The sequence below is a fragment of the Homalodisca vitripennis genome, chromosome X, assembly GCF_021130785.1.
Source record: "Homalodisca vitripennis isolate AUS2020 chromosome X, UT_GWSS_2.1, whole genome shotgun sequence".
In the NCBI taxonomy this organism is placed as follows: Eukaryota; Metazoa; Arthropoda; class Insecta; order Hemiptera; family Cicadellidae; genus Homalodisca; species Homalodisca vitripennis.
This window is the reverse complement of record NC_060215.1, coordinates 59809281-59833245: the sequence shown is the minus strand read 5'-3', so window position 1 is coordinate 59833245 and position 23965 is coordinate 59809281. Positions and strand designations below refer to the sequence as shown.

Below are 23965 nucleotides of genomic sequence, written 5' to 3'. Positions count from 1 at the left end.
GACGGCTTACCTGGCAAGCCATATCCTATGATTGTAATTCTGTCTTTTATTTCTTTCATCTCTTATCAATTTGCATACCATTCCATTATTTATGTTTTGTCAATACACTTCACAATTTTGATAGTGAATTTCAACTGATTGTATGCCTTTAGCACTAAGAAGAGAAGTAACAGTACGTATTTAAATATGCATAACAGTTTTAAACACAATAGATTCTTGCAATAATGGCGTCTGCGACTTGTCAACCAGACAGTAGACAGACAGACTAAAACATCTTAGACGCCAAGATAACATAAAAACAATTTCATCAGCAGATAATAAATCCAGTGCAATCTGGCAGGTTATAAACTCAGAGAGAAAGCCAAAAGAGGAAAAGCACCTTCCCGCAGCACTAGACGTACAGGGAAAACTCATAAGAGATCCCACAAGAATTGCAGATTATCTCAATAAATTTTTCATAAATGTAGCTGAAGATACTATACTAAACAGTAAACAGCCAAGAAACCACAAAATCCTACCAGCCCCAAACCCAGACATACCAAATTTCACACTGCACCACACAACCCGAAAAGAAATAGATCAAATTATCCAATCATTGAAAACTAAAACCTCAGCTGGATATGATAATGTCTCAACAAAACTTTTGAAAGTTTGTAAAGAAGAACTAATTGGACCTTTAATTAACATAATAAATAAATCTTTTAATTCTGGAATATTCCCGACAGCACTTAAACTAGCCAAAGTGTACCCTAAATATAAGCAAGGATGCACTACACAAGTAGCTAACTACCGCCCTATTTCATTAATACCCACCTTCTCCAAAGTTATTGAAAAATTGGTACTAAACAGATTGCTCCATCACATAATAACTAATCAACTTCTGACACCCCACCAACATGGGTTTTTGACTGGAAGGTCAACAACAACAGCTCTTATTAGCCTGGTGGAATAACAGACCAATTGGAAGATTAACAGCTAAATTAACAGAAAAAAATTAACAGACCAATTGGAAGAAGGTAACACAGCCACTGCCATTCTAATTGACTACAGTAAGGCATTTGACTGCCTTAGTCATGGACATCTCTTAGAAAAACTGACGACTTTTGGAATAAATGGAAAATCACATGACTGGATAAAAAGTTACCTGACAGGACGAAACCAAATGGTAGAAATAAACCACACCTCAAACAATTTAACACGTCAAATAAAGTTAGTACCACAGCCCATCACGCGTGGTGTACCTCAAGGCTCTGTATTAGGACCGGTCTTATACATTTTATACACAAATGACCTACCTAGCTTCATGCAAAATCTCGGACAAACGCTGATGTATGCAGACGATACAGTGCTCCTACTAGGTAAAAAAGAACCAGATAAACTTGAAATAGCTGCTTACACTGCTCTGAATATGGCTTTTCAATATAGTCATGGAAATGACCTTGTCGTAAATGAAAATAAAACTAAACAGCTGGTTCTAGGAAGACACAAGGAAATTGCAGGGAGACTACCAGAGCTGGAGTTAACAGACACTTCAAAGTACCTGGGCATAATAATTGACGACCGCCTTACATGGACAGACCACATAGACTCTCTGTGCAAAAAGTTGAGCACAGCATTATATGTGATTCGCAGGATAAAAAGTACATGTGACACAGCAACAGCCAAGACTGCTTACCACGCCCTATACGAAAGTCACCTTCGATATGGGATTGCTGCCTGGGGAGGCACCTCAGCGAATAACATGCAACGTCTCGTAGTCCATCAGAAGAGAGCAATCAGAATTCTTAGCAACCTCCAGCAAAGGGAATCCTGCAGGCATCCATTTAACCCTTTCCGGGCCAGGCGGCAATATATTGCCGCCACAGATCGTGTCTGAAAAGTGCCAGGCGGCAATATATTGCCGCCTTGATATTCGTCGTTTTCTTAAATAAATACTACGTCAAATGATGAAAGTTTTATGTTTTTTTTTTATTCCCTGGTATATTTTTAGATAATTAATATGAATATAATTTTTATTTTGGAGGTCTATGCATTTTTATTTCGTAATTGTCACGTGATATTATCAGCTGACTCGATCTATTGTTGTTAATTCTTTGTGCTTTAGTGTAATCGTACTATTGTATGCTGGATTCTCCTTTATTATTTTATTTTGTGGTTGTAAATATTAGTAGTGTTAGTAGTTACGTGCTTAGCTATTGTGTGTAGTAGTTACAATGACTGACAATTTGCGATCTCATGGGAATAAAATTGTAAGTAGCATATTTGTAAATAGAAAAAGTGTAAATAAATTTCAAATAAAATTGTGTAAATATTTCTTGGTAAATAGTGTTTTTAACTGTATTGAAACTGTTTATGGATCCTACAATCATCTGTTTACCGGTACATCCATAATGTGAATATTTATTTTAAGTTTCTTGCAATGTAAGAGTCAGTTGCTGTATCACTTGTTGCGAAGTACAATTATGCGTATTTATACAAAATGTGTCATAAAAAATTTATTTATGAGAGAAATAACACAAAATTTTGTATAGTTGTTCCTTTCTAAATGTAAAATATAATAAAATAGCTTCCCACGGTAAAATTATTTTTCCTTTTTTAGTTATTTACAAAAAAATAAAAATTTTTTTATGTAATCTATTAAAACGCTATTTTTTTTTAAATTTTAAATTACTTAAAACTACATCTATATATTTCTTGTTGATAGTATATATATATATATATATATATATATATATAAAAGAGTAATTTGGTGCAACTTTTAGGTCATTCTCTAATTGTTATGAAAAGTTATAAATTTTAATCTTAGAGACTGCAAAATCGCCAATTTTAGCCTGGCACTTTTGACTAGTCACAGGGGATATGATATGTGAAAAAATTTTGCAACATCTCATATTTGGTCCTGGCCCTGAAAGGGTTAAAGATCTAAGAATTCTCACTGTTGTCAATCTCTACATCTTGGAAACTATCACCTTTCTCCATATTAAGTCACCTGAAGCAGGAAGAACCGGTGCACAATATCACAATTACAATACTAGGCATGCCACCAACTACCAACTCCCAGTACACACCGACTCACTATGACAGAGAAGAAACCTACCTACGCAGGAGCAAAGTTATGGAACGCCCTCCCAGAACACCTTAAAAAGACTGAAAAACAGCAGTTTGTACGAAGACTGAAGAACTGGTTACTGGAGCATCCGTTTTACCAACTGAAAGAATTTTATGAGTGGACTAATAACAATGAATGTCAGCAGTGAAACAGTTTTATATTAACTTGACAAAATATTCCATACTAGACTTCCATGACCCGTGTTCTTATCTCTATGATATAATGTACAACAGAATGTAAAAAAAAACAAACAAAAAAACAAACAAAAAACAGTGTGGAAGCACGAGATATTGATCATAGTGCTGGAATTCCAAAACAGAACTTAAAAAGTTTCATATGAGCTTTAATGAAGGTAGGGCTTTCTACACTTTTATTGTGGATTGCTTAGTGTAACTATCTAAATCTTTCACACCTGATCTGCATTTTTGTCAACATTCCTAAAAAATAGCCCACTATAAATTGCCAATAATTCTTAACATTACTCTATATTTACTGTCGGTTTTAATAAAACACAATCAATTTGTTCTTTTTACCCCTCTCCCTTACCTATCCACCACAAAAAAAGTAAAAAGGCCACATTTTATTGAACACAACTCAATATTTACATCTTTCCAAAGACATTTATTCCTAACTTCTTGTGTTCTTATCTATTGTAACTTTTAATCTGTATAATAACCCTCCTTCTAAAAAGATTAAATAAAAATTAGCTCCTAATAGAGCAGTACCAATGAAACCCAGTTTACAACATGTTTTCTGACTGGGATATTCACACTTAAATAAAAGTCTACCAAGGCAAACGATCTCTTTTAAGTTTATTAATAAATACCTGTGACAGTTGGTCCTGATAATCTTCTTCTTCAAGGCGATCATTAATATCAAGTGTTAATCTCTTCACCTTTTCCATCTCGACTCTTTCCGCCTAAAAAAACATAACACTTTAATAAGCACAAAAATGTTTATTAGTAAAAAAATTAAAATATTTTAATGATCACAAATCAATATAAACATAATAAAAATGTAATAAAATGTTAAAGTACAGAACAATTACTTAATTATTAAAAAATACTCCAATAATAATTTTATTTATTTCTGTGAAGCCTTTTGTTTTTAAAGAAAATATCATTAGACCCACATAAGTGAATTATTATTGAAATTTTCGTTTTTAAATTAAGCAATCTAATCCTATAAGAAAGAAGCTGGTACAATATACAGAACAATTAATTAAAAAAAAAGTAAAAGTAAAGAATGTCTTATTTTACCAGGCGAAGTTAGGGCTAAGAAGCCCTCTCTAACACTTAACCTGGGGACCAACGGCTTAAAGGTGACTTCCGAACCACCACCAATGGCCGGAATACACAATACAATGGCCAATTACACATTGTATAGAGCACATAAGAGCCAAGGTGACAGTACTCTAGGCTAAAGTAACTTAAGGAAAGCTTACATAAGGGAGCTGTTGCATAAATATGACATACCTCAATACCTGACCAATCTTAGCTAAGCATTAATAAACAGATTATACTGCCCTAACATTGGCAAACAGAAATAAAATTCAACTTGAAATAAACACACAAACCACCTTAAATCTAACCAAACCGTACGTAGGACAAACAATCTAGTCTTAAATGAGAGTAAAACTATACAGATGACAAACAGCATGACAGGATACAAACAGAATCAATAGCTTAACATTAATATACAAGATAACATATTACACTTAGGTGTTTATTTTATTTTTATTTATTTATTTATTTATTTTATTTATAAACAGTTGTTTTACATAGTCTTGGCCTCACCAAGTTCTACAAAACTTGTCGGTGAGGACCACTTGAAAAAGTAAAATAGAACACATTGATACAAATATTCAACTTTTAACTTTCTTTTAATTTACTAAACTATAAACTCAAATTCCGGTCGGTTTAGGGGCAGCACTAGCTTAGATATCTTGGTATGTGTGGTAAATTTGATCGAAACAGTACAATTTTTTTAAATAATACTTAATAGTAATAGTTAAAATCAAACGCATATTTGAGTCCCTAAAAATCCTAATTAAATTCTTCCCTCAGCAACGACGAATGGCAACCTGTCATCAGGAAATCTGACAACGCCGGCTACCGGAATTCCCAAATCTCCTTATCTCTAAACAAATAAGCAAATAAAACCTGCCCTCAGTCAAATTCCAATATGTTTCTAGAGTGGACAGTGCGGTACTCAATCCGCTACTCGCTTTAACATGACTGAGGAGGTACGGGAAACTCCGGCGCGCGGTACTGTGTGTTGTGCTCCCCTTGTAGTGTTCACGGTGTCGGTGTTTGGTGTGCGTTAGTTATAGTGTGTGTGGTCAATGCTAGTGTGTTTAAATTGTCCAATTAGGTTAAATACGTGTGTGCGCAACACCGTGCTGTGGTGCTCCCTGTGAGGTTTATAGCCATTCATCGCCACTAACAACGGAGAGAGAAACAGAAACCATAAATAACATTCTTAAAAAACTAATAAAAATATGAAAACTAACATGTAATCAATTTATTTTTAAAGCTAGAGTATCAACGGTACAACAAAATCTAACACCAAGCATAAAATACAGATAAACCACCAATTAACGATTTACAATAAATATTTAACATATAAATAACAATGTCAGAAATAATTTATATTTACTTCCAAAAACTGTGCTCTCAAAGCTTTAAATATCAGTGATTAACACTATGATATAATTCAAATAGCCAACAATATAATCTATAAATAGATAACGAGTAACAATTAAATTATCAGAGAAAATAACAATGTTAACCACTAATTAACGATTTACAATAAATATTTAACAATATACGAAAGTAACAATGTCAGAATAACTTATTTACTTCTAAAACTGTGCCCTCAAAGCTTTAAATAACAGTAATTAACATTATGATATAATTCAAATAGCCAGCAATATAATCTATAAATAGGTAACGAGTAACAATAAATTATCAGAGAAAATAACAATGTTAACCACTAATTAACGATTTACAATAAATATTTAACAATATACAGTAAGTAACAATGTCAGAATAACTCATTTACTTCTTAAACTGTGCCCTCAAAGCTTTAAATAACAGTGATTAACATTATGATATAACACAAATAGCCAACAATATAATCTATAAATAGATAACGAGTAACAATAAATTATCAGCGAAAATAACAATGTTACAATTAATATAACAATCCGTTCAACTGCAGGCCCACGATACGCAGTGTTCAGTGTTTGTGTCACTTGTCACGTCATTCAGTGCACCAGAGTGATGTCCACTGTGTATATATGCATATGGTTATATATCCAATGTGTGTCAGTGAACCAGTATTTCACAGTGATCCAAAGCAAGTTGTCGGTGTTTCATCACTATTACGCCATTGCGGTTTTCTTTCTCAGGTAAATCTCAGTTTAATTACATTTCTAAGTTTAATAGCCATAGTTCAATACATTTTTTTGTAAGTCTTTAAGTGTGGTATATTCTCAATTTCATCCGGCAATGCATTAAATAACTTTGGGACTATATAATTCGGCAATCTACGCCCAGTACACGGTGTTGGAATAGGTGTGACATATTTAATAACATTCCTTGTGTTAAATTTCCTTCTATACTTTTTTTTTAAATTCCATATTGCCATAATATTTTGTCATGATATTTAACGTGTACAAACCCTTTGGCGTTAGTTGTCCTGCATAACTGTACATATATTCTCTTATACCTAAGTTTTGATGAAAGCCGTTACCAAACAGTGCCCTTAAAACATTTTTTTTTTGAAGACCAGCTATTATATTTAAATGGCTTACTGCTGCTGTTCCCCACACAGATTACACCATATCTTATATGTGACTCAATCAATGCTTTGTATACTGATAGTTTTGCATTCTCACTAAGTTTATTTCTAAGTTTATGCATCATGGCAGTGCCGGGACATAGCTTTCTGTGCAATCTACTCACATGATCACTCCACGTTAATTTATTATCTACAATCAGACCTAGATATGATGTACTCTGAACCATGGCTATATTCTCACATTCACACAAGCTCTGCTCATGCAGGGCACTTACAGCTATGATATTTAATACTTATATCAATATTAAATTTTCATGTTCTTAGGACATATAATGCATGATGCTAGTCTTTTCTTTGTTAATAATAAGTCCTTTGTCATGACTCCACTTAGTGAACTTCTTAAATTCCTCCTGAAAAATATCTTGTACTCTCTGTAAGTTTTTATGCTGTGTCACCAATACCACATCATCTGCGTATGCAAAAATCTCACACATTGTAATTTTATTCAATATTTCGTTTAGATAAATATTAAACAGAGCTGGTCCGATCTGGCTTCCCTGAGGCACCCCATATTTTGTATTCTTCTCTTCACTCAGCACGCCTACTGCTTTAATGACAAAGCTTCTGTCCTTAAGATAGCTTGTGAACCATCTGAGGTAGGGACCCCTTTACTCCTATTTTGTACAGAGAAGCTACGATATGACTGCATTCTATAGTTTCGAAGGCCTTAGAAAAAATCTATAAATAAGCATAAGCTATGAAGTCTGTTATCCATTCCATAATTCAACACGTTTACAAACTCCTCCAATGCTTGAACAGTACTGCGCTTTTTCCGGAAACCAAATTGCCTATCATTTAGTATATTATTCTCTGATAGATATTTATTCAAGCTATTTAGGACATATTTTCTCCAGTATCTTCTCTATAGAGGGCAGTATAGCGATAGGTCTATAATTTCTAAACTCATTCTTGGATTTATTCTTATAGATCGGTCGGATTACAGATTTTTTTAGGCAGTTTGGAAAAATCACCTTGAGAAATTGAAGTGTTAATAAGCGTAGCTAAGGGTTTCAGCTATTTTCCCCCATTACTATTTTCAAATCTTTCATTCGTATGTTGTCTATACCTGGGGATTTGTCAGGGTTCATATTTTTAATTAAAGCCATGATCTTTTCAGGTGTCGCTTTTGGTATATAAAAAATTATGTCTTAGCTCTTCGTTGGTCTCATTTCTAGTGGAAATATTTTCTACATCTACATACCCACAGAAATGCTTTAGATTATCCACTCCTTCAACATAGTATTGAGCAAAACCATTTACAATCTCAATTATACTCAAAGTTTTACACATGCCTATTTCAATAGCTTTATCTACATTCCCTTTTTTGTTTCTGCCGAGTAAAAGGTTAATGTTTTTCCCATACTTTCCTTGTGTTATTTTTTGTTTCTTTCAAATATATTTTTATAGTAGGCATTTTTTTCTTTTTTAATCATATTGTTCAATCTATTTCTTAATCGTTTATATAAATCTCTATGTCTATGGTTTGAGGGGTCCCCTTTCCATAATCTAAATATTCGATCTCTTTCCTTTAGTAAATTTAGGAGTTCTTGATTCATCCAATGTTTAATAGGCCATTTACTACGAGCTTGACTCCGTTCTCTGTCTCTCCCACTTTTCCTGTCTATTGTAATCGTGCTTTCCTCATAAATCTTTGCAAATTTCTTAATAAGTTTATCAAATCCTTCATTCACAGTATTATACCCGTCCACTGTCCATTGTTCCTCCTCCAGCCTTATCCTTACTTGTCTATCATTTAGCCTTATAATTTTTCCTTTCTCTGTGTCTCCCCTCTCTTCCTCCAGATAGTTCTATCCTGGCCACTACCGGGTAATGATCAGAGATCTTTACTTTTACTACGCCCGTATATATTCTTTCCACAGGTCTTTCCAGCGAGTAATAAATATGATCGATGCATGATCTGACTAAACTTCCTAACCCTTGTATAGTCCCATATGCCTCTGTCTAGGCCTAGGTCTGCTAGTACCGCTTCATATTCTAAGGTATTTAAATCATTGCTAGTCATTGTAGTATTAACATTTACATCTCCTATCAGAATCATATTTTTATGAATTTTAATAGCAGTCAGGGCCATATTAAACTCTTGTGTGGCCAGCTGGAGGGAAAAAACCGCTAGATGATGTGGTTGGTCTATAAACTGCGTGTAGTGCTACTTTGTAGTTATCTCTCGACCCTATCAGCTCCAAATCGACTGTGATATGTTCATAAGTGCTAATGTTATCCAGTGTAATGAGTGAAAAGTTAAGAGTGTTTGCATTAATAAACATTGCTAGTCCCCCTCCCCCCTTGTTCTCTCTTAATTTACTTACTCTAGTATAACCTGGGATATTGAATAGGGCTAGCTCGGTGTTCGTCGCAAGAAACCTCTGCCAATACTAGCACGTCAAACTTTATTTTACCTGTCACCAAATGCAAAATTAAAGTATCCCAGTGCTTTATTAATGACCTAATGTTTAGGTAGACTATGTCAAGACTGTGAACTTTCCTATTTACTGTGGTATACCACTCATCAAAATTGTTATAACTATTGAATAGTAAACGTTCATCAGTTAAATCCACATCCATGAAAGATTTGAGCAAACAACAATAAAAAATAACAGAATAAATATATAACACAGTAGCCTACACAACAATAAACAACAAAACCGAAAATTATAACACCCTAACTGTAACAGACAATGAAAAATCTCAACCAAAACATAACAAAGGCTATATATACCATATGTAGGATTATCCCCATGACTCTGATCAGCCAAACAATACCCAACAACAAACAATAACAAATTCAAACCATGAACACAGAAACACAAACAGTTAAAGCAATTAATACCTGCAAAAAAAACTAATATTTAATGAGAAGAAAAGGAACATAAAACAATAAATTAAGACGTACTGTACCATTACCGTGCAAAAAAAAGTGTAATTTCAGAATATTAGGCCTACTACAGGCCCAGCAACACACTGATGTTAGGCCTACACAATTTTGCTGAGGTCATTCCAAGATTTGATAACCAATACATCTTTGTCATTTTCCCCTTTTTTTGCCAGTATTCGCCCGCCACTAAACCAGACAAACCTAAAATTATGCGTTTCTTAGCTCTAAGTTTAGCCTCTCGAAGTAATTGTCTGTACTGCGGGCATAGGTTCTCATTAAAGTACACATCACTTATCTTGGCCCTTCTTCCATTCTTCAGCCAGAGGTCCCTTGATGTCTTGGAGTAGTACTGAACGATGATTGTGGGAGGCTTTCCATCTCTCCTCGGCTGAAGGCGGTGGGCCTGATGGATGGTCTCTTCAGGCTTATAATCAATACCGATGTCATTGGATAATTTCTCAAGTACGTTTGAAAGATTTTCCTCCCTGGGATCGCCAACTACTTTCAACCCATGAATCTCGAGATTTAACCGTCTTCCGTACTGGTCTAGATCGGCTAAGTCACTAGAGAGATTGCTAATCACCTCTTTACTTGATTTCTCTTTCTTCTCCAGCACCTCTACCCTAGCCCTCAGCTCTCCATTTTCTTTACGCAGACCCATGACTTTCTGCCCAGCAGGGAGTCATATTTATCAGCTATAAATTTCATGGACTCTTCAATGCTATCAACCTTAGCCCTCATGTCCACTAGAGAATTGACTTTGGCTAGTATTGCCCTCTGTACACCTAGGCTACTAACCTCAAAAAGTGTTGTCGGAGTTGGAGGTTAGGATGTTCTCTTCATCATCTAACTGAGATTGTTGAACCTTTCTTCTGCTTCCTGCAATTAGCACAAACCCACGTAGCCTGCGTGGCCACAGACATATTGTTCCAGGTTTTCTTCTTTATACTACAAGTGTCGAGATGAAGGCCATTGCCACAGCTCGAGCACAAAGCATAGTCACCAGTTTTTGGAAGTTTTTCCTCACAAATACCACAATTTTCCGGTGCCTTAGACCCCATTATAAAAGAAATAACTTATATTTAAATTATATCACTAAAAATATCACTGTAGAGTCTTAAACTGTTCAAATTATTACTAAAATATGGGTGGTAGTAGAACGGCTGTCTGCCCAAACCGACCGCCAATGAATCAATGTTAATTTTGACATGAACCTTGACTGAAAAGCTCAAGTTGAAAAATTATGGAAAAAGATTGCATAATAAACCTATATTATAAGAAGGATAAAAGAAAGTTGTGAATATTTTGCAGCTCGAATTACTCTGCTGTTATCACATTTATTATCATTATCTTTTTCTTTCTTAACAGTCTAGGTTGGAAATACTGTTCCAAATGTAAAGCGTTTCCTTACACCAAAAGATAGCGATAAAGAGCTTAACAGGACTTGGAGCTTAACTCTGCCCTATTGTAAGAGCATGTAGAATGGTTTGGAGTGTGTAGAGAGCCATTACTGTAAGTACTTTTAGTTCTCTAAGGCTTCACTGCAGTTGTCTTGAGGCCTTAGTCCTGCAAGAGCTCTGTCAGCTCTCTTTAGTATTATCAGGACTCTTCTGAGGTTTGTCCCTCGATGAAGGAGTGAGAGGCTGTTTTAGCAGCATCTGCGTTGCCAGTTTGTTTAATTCGTCTTATTAAATAAAGACTAAATTTCTGGCAGAGTTTGTTCAAAGGTTTCCATAATTCTGTGTTGTCTAGAGTAAAACCTAAGTACTTTGTTGTATTTGACATGTCTAATTCTGGAAGTCCAATAAAACTGTTTTGTAATGTAGTGTAAATTAACTGCTGAGTTTTGCTTAGATTAACATTAGCACCACATCAATAGCATGACAGTATTGCTTTATAATAACAAGAGCTATAAATATTTATGTCAAGTTGGTCTTTGTTTTTATCTGTAATAATCAGTGGAGTATCACCAGCACATACCACTACTACACAGCGACCCTGCAGATATTGCGGGTGACCATAGTTAAACATATATATATATATAAAACTGGTCCAAAAACAGATCCCTGGGAATATATATCTCACTGTTATATGGTAACAACAATAAAAAAAGAATGCTTGTGGCTATGTAGCCCTCTTCAAGTCTTTTCAATGATTGTCTTGACTAGCTGTTGTTGTCGTTGAATTACACTTTGTGAAGCCATATTGTCTTCGAGTAATGAAGAAATTTTGTTCTAAGTGGTCTAACAGTCTATTCAAAATGACGTTCTAAGATCTTAAGAATGTGGAGATCAATGATATGGGGTGATAGCTGCTTGGTTCATTAACGTTGCCACTGTTATATTTCAGGTATTTTTTAGACAATTTGGGAATGTTTCTTGGGAAAAAAATCTATTGATTAGACTGGTGAGTGGGATGAGCATTTCATTTTTGGGGGATTTAACTACTTTTTATGAGAAATTATTTTCACCTGCTGAAGGTGTTTCTTTCTGTTTGTCTATAATTTTATTAATTTCAAAACAGTTTGTTTAGTAGAAGTAAAGTTTAGGTAAATGGGATGATGTGTCTTTAGTGATTTTTATTGAATGAAAATTGGCTTGCTCATTATATTATAAGTGTTGGCTGTATAGGAAAAAAATGTTTAAGATAGTTTCATATTTCTAATGGTGTGGTGAGATTGGTTGACTATCTATGGTCAGAGTAAGTGGTTTGAAGTGTGCACCTTCTTTCCTAATTAATCACGTTCTATATGACTTTAGTCTGGTCTGTTGTAAAATGTTGGCAATACATTTTTTCCTAAGTACTTTAAGTTTTGAGTTATATGTTCTCTTCTTTTGTGCTGTATCCCCTCTTTTTCTCTGTTCGTCCTGTGAAAACTGCTCGGTCTAAAGATTCCAGGTAGTAGTCATTCTTAGCAAAAATGTGTTATACTCTAGTCTATAACACGGTAAGTGTGTAATGCCCTGCATCCCATGAATTTGTAGTATCACTTTTTAGTCCTGTTGCAGAAAAGGGGCAAGTGACATCCATTGCTTGCTCAAGTGTTTTATGGAACAGTTCAAATGCACAATTGGTCTCTTGTATTTGAAGCACATTGCTTTAGTCTTTTACTTGCAGTACAAGTCTTAGTTTAAGTTTTTGTCCATGGCATTCCTGCTCCCCACATTGATTGCAACTCAAACAGAACAGACATCTGTCTTGCCCTCTACTGATTGAGAAAGATTGCAGTGCAATCAAACATGTCCAAATATATGATGTTTTATGTGACTATTTAGGCGTTTCCTTTAAATCGGTAGACCCAAAAAATATTTTCAAAAAAAGTAAACTTCTTATTTCCCTATCCATTAGAAATAATCCTGACTTTCAGCCTAATAATCCAATGATCCAAACCTTTTCTAGAACCAAGCAACAAAGGACACATATAAAACACAACCTACCAGACTATTCAAGGAAGATATCTTAAAGGGTAAACTCCTTTAGTGGCTAAAATAATCCCTTCTACATTAAAAAGGGATATCTGGAGTGAAACACCTAAAGAAATTATTCAGCATGATACCACAATTTCATTTTTATGTAATTTTGTTTTGACACCAGTACTAATCTCTATGACTGTGTAAATAAAAAGAGTATCTATGACATAAGCATGTTCTTGTTTCATGTGGGAGATGATGCAGCATAAACAATCAGTAACTATGAGATTTACATTTTGACTGAATGACTAAATTATGTTAAAAACTCAATTTGTAAGAAACGACACAAGGAAATAAATCCTAAGGAACATAATTTGCAATCACAGAACTATGTACACAAATGCAAATGATATATTATGCATAAAAAATTCAACTCTTTACACTGGTTAATGATAAAAAAAACAACCTCCCTTTGTCCTAAGTTTTGAACCACAGGACAAAAAACTTTATACATTTCTTGTAATGTTATTTTTTACATATTAACAAATTATGGGATGTGACTCTGTAAAGGGGTGGGGGCAAACACTAACTAAAGTTTTTTTAACCCTGGAACTGGCGGTCATATTTCTCTCAGTGGCAGAGTGTTTTAGTACTTCATACATTGCCTTATATTTATTTTATTATTACATGTTTACTATAAAGTATCTATAACTTATTATATATTTCTTTATTCAGCATTGTTCAAGGAACATTTTTCACATAGTATAATTAAAACAAAAAAATACCCTTACTCTACCTCTTCGGGAAAAAAATGTTTTTTAGAAAAAAGAAAAGTTAGTTCAAAGTTTTTTATTTGTAAAATTGTTGTTGTTAGTGATACGCAAAATCCAAAATATACAAAAGGAAGAGCATTTAATGCTGAGTAAAAATAAAACAACACATAGTTTATAAGGTATTTATTTTTACATGTGGTAAACGATACAAAAATCTTACACTGACATTCGAAAGTGCTACTTACCAACAAAAGTAAGAACTTCAAAGCTCACTTGGATTTGTACAATCTTGTAACTATTAGTTTATATTAATTTTCTATTTTTTAATTTTTTATTATATATTTTTTAAATTATGTTCTAATTGAATGTCTAAATCGGAATCCTCATCGTTGCTTATTTCATGTACAACTAGTTCTCGAATGTCACTTGAACGATCGCGGAAATTACGATCCATTATGTAAACACGCACAAAAAACTTACTACTTACTTAAAACTTACTGTTGTGTAATATACAGAATCATCATTACAACGACCTCAAACAAACAATAAGCCAGAAAAAAACACCATGCAGGTGACGAAATAACAATAGCCGAATGAACCAGTTGACTCATCGCTGCGCGCGCGACTAGCGCGGTATGCGGGAGAATGTAAACAAACAGTTTAGAGATTACAAAACGTATGGACGTGTAACGAAACGATAAAATTATTTATTAGTGTATTATTTACATAAATTGAACCTTCCTCTTTCGATTGGTATCAATGTACAACTAGTTCTCGAATTTCACTTGAATGATCGCGGAAATTACGATCCATTACGTAAACACGCACAAAAACTTACTATTATTGTGTAATAAACACAACCATCATTACAAAGAACTCAAACAAACAATAAAAGAGACAGGACACCATGCAGCTGACGAAATAACAATAGCCGAATGAACCAGTTGACTCATCGCTGCGCGCGCAACTAGCGTGGTACACGGGAGAATGTAAACAAACAGTCAGAGATTATAAGACGTATGGACGTGTAACGAAACGATAAAATTATTTATTAGTGTATTATTTACATAAATTGAACCTTCCTCTTTCGATTGGTATCAATACCGATACTCTTTGATCGTGTTTTAAGTACGTAATATTGAGAAATAAAAGACGTATTAAAACGCCCGATATCGGGCGCTGCCATCTAGGATGCGACTAAAACGCCCGATATCGGGCGTTTGCCAGTTCCAGGGTTAATGGCATCCCCTCTTTTGTGATACTAGTCTTCTTCTATATTCTTACATTCATTCTGTTTATTACCAAATGTTTTGAAAAGCTAGTGAGGTGAAATTGTTCTTAGATAGTAACTGGATTAGTCTTAGTAAACAGATTTCCTGACTGGATGAATCAAAACCTGTATAAAAAGCAAGACAAAGTCGAAACAATGTCAAGACAATGCTGACAGTTTTTTTTTTTTTTACCAGGATGGCGTTGTTCATCACGAATATGCTCCAAGAGGCCAGACAGTGAATAAGGAGTATTGTCTTGAGGTCCTAAGGCGGCTACGAGATGCAGTGCGAAGGAAACGACCTGAACTCTGGACAACCCGTGACTGGATCCTGCACCACGCCAACGCGCCAGCTCATTCGTCACATCTTATTCAGCGTTTTTTGGTCAAACACACAACATCAACCAACTACGACAGCCTCCCTACAGTCCTGACATAGCTCCTTGTGACTTCTGGCTATTTCCGAAATTAAAAATTCCTTTGAAAGGAAAAAGATTTGACAATGTTGAACAAATAGAACAAAATGCAACGAAGGACCTGTTAGCCATTCCGCAAAGTGAATTTGAGGAGTGTTTCCGGAAGTGGGAGGAGAGTTGGAATAAGGTAGTGGCTTGTGGAGGAGAGTACTTTGAAGGGGACCAGATTGCCGTTGCCGCAGAGTAACGTCAAGGTCGGATACTTTTTGGACACAACTCGTATAACATTATCAACAAACAATGAAGAGAGATTTTCATTAAAAATTAATAGCTGTAATTAACTAGCAATTATTTGTTAGGTATTTTTGGACAATTACAAATCTTTGTAAACAAAAAAGAATTCTTTGCACATTTATTATTTCTTCGGTATTAATAACATGCTTCAAAAGTAAAACCTCACAAAAATAATTGTAATAGTAAATGGTAATAAAAACAAATTAGCAGAAAGCATCAATATAATAGCCGAGTTCACTTCAAGGTGTTGTGTACTTCCTATATTTTAAATTTACAATAGAATAAAGTGTCCAAGTAGGATATAAAACAGAACAAAAAGTTGCAGGAACATTGAGATGATTAAAAAAGATAGTTTAATAATTTGGCACAAAAAAACTCTATTCCTCAGTGACAGCTTCAGTGGCCAGTGTCCACTTAATGATAGAGTTAAGCTACATAAATCTATAAATATGAACTTAAAACAAGCATCTCACCTTCTCCTGTGAACGCAGATTAAGAGCCAATTCAGAGTCTGTGGGAACAGCTACGTTCTTATACTGCTGTTTATTTCCTTTTCTCAACATCAGAACAAAATTAACAGTTTCTTTTTGCTCTGTCTCTGGCTCTTGTAACTGTTCTGTAATAAAATGTTTCAAATGAACTTTGTATCAATAATTTAGTTATTAACAAAGCTAAATAAATTAAAAACAAGAAATGTTCAATGGTAGTTTTAATTCACAACATAAGAAATATAAATGTAAAAAAGCATCAACAGTGTAAAATTAGTACTGTGTACTGTTTCATGCTGTGAAACTGGCTTACTGACTAGAAGATGAGATATGCCTATTAGAAGTGTAATTAACTATGCGCCCTACAGTCCTGATCTGTCACCACATGACTTCTGCATGTTTAGGCCACTTAAAGTAGAATTGGGAGGGGAGGACACCCACTTTGATGACGATGAAGGGGTGGAAACGTTTGTGCACAATAATTGGTAACAAATGCAACCAACTTTATTCTTTGATGATGGCATTAAAAAACTTCAGATTCAGAAAGGAAAATTTTTCAATAAAAGAGAAGATTACATGGAATAATAAGATTGTATTAAAAACTGGAATTTTCTACAAATACATGTTCTAAAATATTTATGGTTAATATACGACTCACCCTCATAATATTCGGCAGGTTAGCATAAAAACAATTCATTACAGTTTCTGAGAGGCCTTAATTATTTTAACAAAACAAGAAAGATGAATGTATTAGGTAAATGAAATGTGCAGTCTACATAGTTAAAGTCACACCTAGTTAGCTTATTTTGAAAATTTTGAATCTGAACTTTAAAGTACACTTTGTAATGCACTAGTGTACTCACAATATCAGCAGTGGGTGTTAGCCTGTGTATTTTTCATATGAAGATTGATTAGAATTAGGTTAGGGTGACCACTCAAATCCTTTTACTGTGTATGACTTTTGTGTTATAGATTATTATTCAAATTTACTGTTTATATAATGATTAAAATACTGTATAGTAGTAAAGAAATGATAAAAATTTTGGGAAACCTACAAAATAGCTGACAAAGAATACATTTTTACAGTTTTGTTTTCAAATTAAGCTAAAAATAAATATTAAAAACCTTTAATAACAGTTTACTTAACAAACAAAATATATTATTTATAACTAATCATGTTTTATCTAAAATATTACAAATTTAGATTATAATTGTTAAAATGCTACTGTGACAGTGTGAGCAGCTATAACACTTATTTTAAGAGTTCACAACTATTATCCCATGTAAATTTGAAGAGTTTACAAGCTTGGTCATGTACTATGATATGAATACTATGATACTATGATAAGAATGAGCAAATTCATATCTACACATACCGTATGTCTTTTTGGCATTTGTTTTCACATGGAGAGGAACTGGGATATCAACAAACTGGGGTTTTACATTGTCTCTCATTCGATCTTGTAGGTTGTCAGACACCATTTTGTCAAAAGCTGCCAGGAAATCATCATCGTCGGGGCTATGACACCTTGAGTTCTGAAATCAAGGTACATTGTTTGTTATTAATAATGACATCCTAATTGATCAATTTCAAGGTTTAATTTGTACTGCTAAAACAGAAAGTAGATTAACTTATGAGTAACTTGTGGAGATTTTAAAATTTGTTGGTTGCCAAAACTGCACTTAAACCCATTCAATCAATTTCAAATCATAACTGGATATTCAATTTCTATCTTTAAATACTATCCTGACCATTTATGGACCTGTGTGAGTTTAGGCTGAAAGTACTAATCATATTAGCATACTAACAAGGATTATAATTTCCCTCAGTTTCAAGGAAAATGTGGAACATAATAATTCTAACTAAAAAATAGTAGTAGTATTAAAATCGTAAAATGTGTATGATGTAGAGAAGACATTAAAAATCTGTTGTAAATTAAAGCTATTTAAAAACTGATTCTTTAGGTTTACATTTATATTACATAAAGCAAAATTAAGGTCTTTATTATATCTTTTTTAGTTATAATAAAGTAAGTTGTTACCCTTTGAGTGCCACGGCATATTTTCCCAAGTCATACGCATAAATTGCCGGAGCATTTCCTTCTGTTTTGCAAGCGTGTGTGGAAAAAAACTATATTAAAAAAACTATTCAACCGATTTGAATAAATTTTTTTTAGTTTGTGTGTTATAAAACAAGGTATTTTTTCCATATAATATTATAATTTTATTTTTATTTACACAAAAAGAATATAGGTTATAACAAAAAACTAAAAAATGAAAAAAAATAAATTTCAAGTTTGAACTAAAATTTTATTTATACAATATTTTTAAAAATTTTTTTTAGCTATACCATATGAAAGAGCATGAAAAACTGAACAAAAATCATGCATAATATGGTGTGTTACAGTAATATTTAACCAGATACTGCAATATATACAAAATACAACAAAAAGCAATTTTTGTTCAAGTTTGTCAAAAGTTTAGAAACAATATTATAACTATCCTATTTCACTCAATGAAGTAAGACGACTGTAAAATACTAATTATATAAAAAGTATATAAAAATATACACAGGCCTACAATATAACCTTACTTCACCTAAAATCAATAGTTTGATTGGAACTTGCGTTTTACTTCATCACCAATCCAACAATAAAATATACGTCACTAAACACGAAAAAAGAAGTTTATAAATGCATTGTAAGTTTTACTGAACACAATTGCAGAATAGTAATAACAGTTTTCAGCATAAACACACGAAACTAGCACAATGTAAACACACAACAAACGAAACTGTGTAGTTAATGGCAACAAGTAGCAGCTGGCCAACTATTGCGTCATCTGTTTTTTTTCTGATGGCAAATAACTACAAGGGGGCGGTGAACAATAAAAATCAATCACAATCGATTGTTCGAAACTTGTAGATTGCCGTGAAATAAGTTATTTGTCAAAACAAAAATGAATTATATGTGATATTAATTAAATACAAATCGTCTACTGGGTAGATGCCGGCAATTTATGCACATTTAACAACATCTACTATGTAGACGCTGCGGCACTCAAAGGGTTAAAGATTGAATTAGATTGTTTAATTATTTTTATAATGACTTTTATTTTTATATGATTATAAAATATGATACAATTTTAAACTATTATGCTATTGTGCTAATCAGTCAAAAAATACACATAAAAATGTCAGTAATTTCTAGACTGAAATTGTCATATAAATTTTATGTTTCATCAAACAGCTGATTCCAAACTATATATAGTGAAATATCAGTCAGGTTTACCAACCATCGAATAGTATAACGAAAATTCCCTTCAAACAAACAAAAACAGGTTTCTATGAATTATTTAACGAAAGCCACAAAGAAAGTATAACATATATGGTATTTTTGAAATCAGTAAAAAATCTAATTTCTTTTCATTAAGTAAAAAGCGAGTTGTTGCATTAAAAAACTAACTTGAACCCTACACCACCTACTTACTAGTCTTGAATAATTTTTCATTATAATATTTTTAGAAAAATTTCATGCAGATTTCATGTAAAAAAACCGCTCCAATATAGGTACTACTAAAAGAGCTGAGACAGTTTGACAAAAAACAGTTCTTTTAGCACAGAGAGTGAACACCACAACCAATTATAACTTAACACTTATATAGAATATCGGAAAAGAGTGGTTTGTTTACGGAACTCGTTGTTGCGTTACATCTGCCTTTTGTTATCGTTTTGTTAATTCGTTGTCTGCATTGTTATTTTTTGCTTGCTATTACTTCTGATTGTTTTGTGAGTAATTACAAAGAATCGTGACAGTATTGAAGACAGTCAAGTGCTATAAGAGTTACACAGATTTTCAAGTTACAGTGAAGGTGAAGCTTTATTCCAAGATCATGTAGATAATGATACTGATTTTATTACTGATGGACTTCTTGGAGATGCAAGTAATTTGTTGACATTGTTTTTTTTTTTTTTTTTACTAAAATAATAAATATAAGCAAAATAGCAATAAAAACTTGTATTATGATCTTTGGTAACTAAAAAACAATAGTCAGACAAGGCTGCAAAAAAGACACTAGCGAGTGCAAAATTGCCATGTGCAATAAACTGGGGTCTGGTTCGATTACTCCACTGATCGTTGGCCCAACGACCCAAACATTAGTTTAGTTTTAAACAAGAGGGTCGTTGGCCCAACGATCAGAGGTGTAATCGGACTGATTTGTTTCATAAAGTAAAACATAACTAAAATGGGTCGTTGGCCCAACGAACCGTATTTACAATTTAAACGGTAAATTTACAATCAAGGTTCGTTGGCCCAACGATCCAAAATTTACTTACAAAATACTAATAGCGTATATGGTTCGTTGGGCCAACGACCCTATTGCAGTAACAAGTTAAATTGTAGAATGCAGGTTCGATTACACCACTGTCCGTTGGGCCAACGACCCGTTTTATAATTTATAGAGGTTCGATTAGTCCACTGGGTCGTTGGCCCAACGACCTGATCAAATAAAACATTGGATTTCAAATGAAAAGGGTCGATTACTCCACTGACCGATTAGTCCACTATGGACAAGGGCAGGCAGTACGGCAGTCGCTCCTCCTGCACTGTAGTAATTTTATCTTCATTATGAGCGTGAATACATTTGATGAAAATATAAATATGTATAACTATAAATATTATTTTTAATTATATATTAATTAAATGCAGGTATGAGGTAACTAGTACATTATTATTTTTTTTTGTCGGTAAAGAAAAAATTACATTGGTTAATATAAACGTAATATATTTCTAGCTCTAATTTCTTCTACATCATTGACGTGACTAAACATATATATGTTTATATAAAATTTGTATAAACGGCAAAAGCGTGATTTAATCTTTATTGAAACTACATTAGTATCGATTTTTTACCATTAATTCTATAGCTATGTTTTAAGATTAAGTATTAAATCAAGGTGTGATATTATTGATGTAATTATCAATATTTACTCACATCTTTTGAGGCCAACTACTGGTTACACTTGGGTTTTCAATATAATTCATTTCAGAGAAATACTGCAAGTAAAACTTACAGTTTACATAAACACATGGTCTTTACAAAGATTTTTACTGGTATTGGAGTAACAGAAAGGTTACAAATTAAAACCAAGTTATTTTCATCAGAATTTTTAATATTATAAGCTAGTAAAAGGTTAGTGTTTTGACATTTCTTATTTTTGACTGCAAACTGACAACTATTTTTAAATAAACCCAAATAATTTATTTTGGGTCGATTAAAAGTGAATGGAGAAAATGTAGAACAATATTCTTATTGGACAAAGCATTTGCATACCCATAATCTAAATATAATTAACTTCAGGTGTCAAAATACTTACTGGTGCTTGATTGTCCGAGTTATCATCTGAATCCAGGTCTGAATCAATAGCACGATCTTCAATACCATCAATGTCTACAAATAAAACACAATAATGAGGCAATTGGAACTTGAACGTGAAACACAGGTCATGTTTTTTATTCTCTGCACAATTATATTATGCAATTACAGCTTGATGTAATCCATGAAATTATTACATGTCATGCATTTCGCACAATTATGGCATTGTCAAATGCACACCCAAATAAATAAAAATCACAGTGTACGACTATACACAAACACACCTTGACATACCTGTGCCAATAAACTATTTTCTCTGTGTGTGTTTTCTGGTTTTAAAATTTGTTTTTCCAAGTGGTTTAATATGTCTGCTATGTACGAAAAACACGGATCATCAGTGGTATATAAAACCAGAAACAAACTGCAGAATAGAATTAAAGTGACAATTAATAAACCAGATATTTATTTCTTAGTTTAGAGTTTATAGATTAATTTGCTCTGACTGTGAACATCTTTACATAGCTTAAACGGGTAGAACATTTAAAACCCGCTTTGAAGACCAAAGGTCTTTTCAGACCTTCATAAAACTTAAGAGACTTTAATAATTACAGCCATTGTTATACAAGCATAGCAGATAATTTGGAAATATTGCATAACTGTCACAAAGGACAAAGGTTAAATACATTAGACGACATGGAAATATATAAAAAGCCATTGTACAAGTGAGCACATTTTAAATGAAAGAATATTTGCCAGGGACCATCCCCTTTATGACAGTACCTCAATAATAGAAATACAAACAAAGCGGTCGTCTTAAGTTTTGTAACTGATAAGAAGGAAATTGCCTTGACCAGAGACATGTCAAAGTAAAACCATAGTCAAATCATCTTTGTTTAAATAAACTTCAAGTTGAATAATGGTATCATAAAATACAATATTAAAAGCTTTAATTTTGGTTGTCTTGAGTCTTCCATTCATAAAACTCTTTCAGTGAGTAGAATGGTTGGTTTTGTAACCAGTTCTTGAGACTGTGTCCAAAATGTTTCTTCTTGTCCATCTTCTTTAACTCCTCTGGTAATGCATTCCAAATCTTAGAGCTGGGGTAACTTGAACTTTTCTCCGTTGAAGTACCCTTATGCAATGGCGGGCAGTAATTGCTTGCATGTTTTTTGTTATAGTGGTGCATCTGTGCATAGTTCCCTGCTATTTCCAGTACTTTGATGTGAACATGCTTCACTGTCTCTAGGATATATAGGTTTACCACCGTTAGTATTTTTAGTTGCATAAAGGAATTGCTTCACGATTCCATGAAGTTGAGATTACCCAGAATTCTGATGGCCTTTTACTGCATTACGAAGGTGTCTCTCAAACAGAGCATGTTAGCGAATTTTTGCAGTATATGAGTCATGTATAAGAACAAACCAACTAGTCTGCAAGATGGTTGGAGGTAGACCTTGTCACAGTCCAGAAAAAGTATTGTGACTCAAAATATATCCCATTGACAGCCAATATAAGAAGAATATATCAGAAAGTTATCTGGTACATAAGTTACTGATGTGCAGTTAATTTATGATCTGTAGAATGAGTAAACCAGTACTGAACAGTATCTTCCATGGTTCTCCCAGAATAAAAGCACAATTATCGTAATCAATTACTGGCTCTAACTATTCTGTGTTTGCCTTAACAAAATGCAAGAATAGAATCACTTCATCTGACAGCACAATTACAAAGTAAATAAACAAACGAAAAGCTGTGATTCAAGTCACGTGTTGGTTAGATTGTAGTCATAGACTATGAAAAAACACAATGTAAGATTTCTCATCCAATCGTCACGTGTGCAGGCCAGTCATTTGGAAATAGTTGATTAGAGAACTAATGATATTCCATCAGCCGTCGTCCAACCAATGCTGCTCTGACAAAGAAAACTAATGTCCAACGGGAATTCGGCCAGCTGGCCGTCTGCAGACTGGTAACAATATTAAACTACATTTACACTAGCAAGTAAAGATGCAGGAGAATTCGTGCAACTACTGTCACATAATGTGAACAAGGATAAGTAATTTGACTAGTGA

At 33.5% G+C, this 23965-nt stretch overlaps 1 protein-coding gene across 2 annotated transcripts in view; it reads right to left on the bottom strand.

Moving 5' to 3' along the window:
- Window positions 1-23965, bottom strand: part of LOC124369048 (regulator of nonsense transcripts 2) — a 129279-nt gene that overhangs the window by 5590 nt on the left and 99724 nt on the right. For both annotated transcript variants that reach the window (XM_046826744.1, XM_046826745.1), the window contains 4 exons: window positions 21895-21968; window positions 17894-18053; window positions 16503-16645; window positions 3936-4028 (listed from right to left, as the gene is read on the bottom strand). In XM_046826744.1, coding sequence (XP_046682700.1) covers window positions 3936-4028; window positions 16503-16645; window positions 17894-18053; window positions 21895-21968 — 470 coding nt within the window. The remainder of the gene's footprint in view (window positions 1-3935; window positions 4029-16502; window positions 16646-17893; window positions 18054-21894; window positions 21969-23965) is intronic.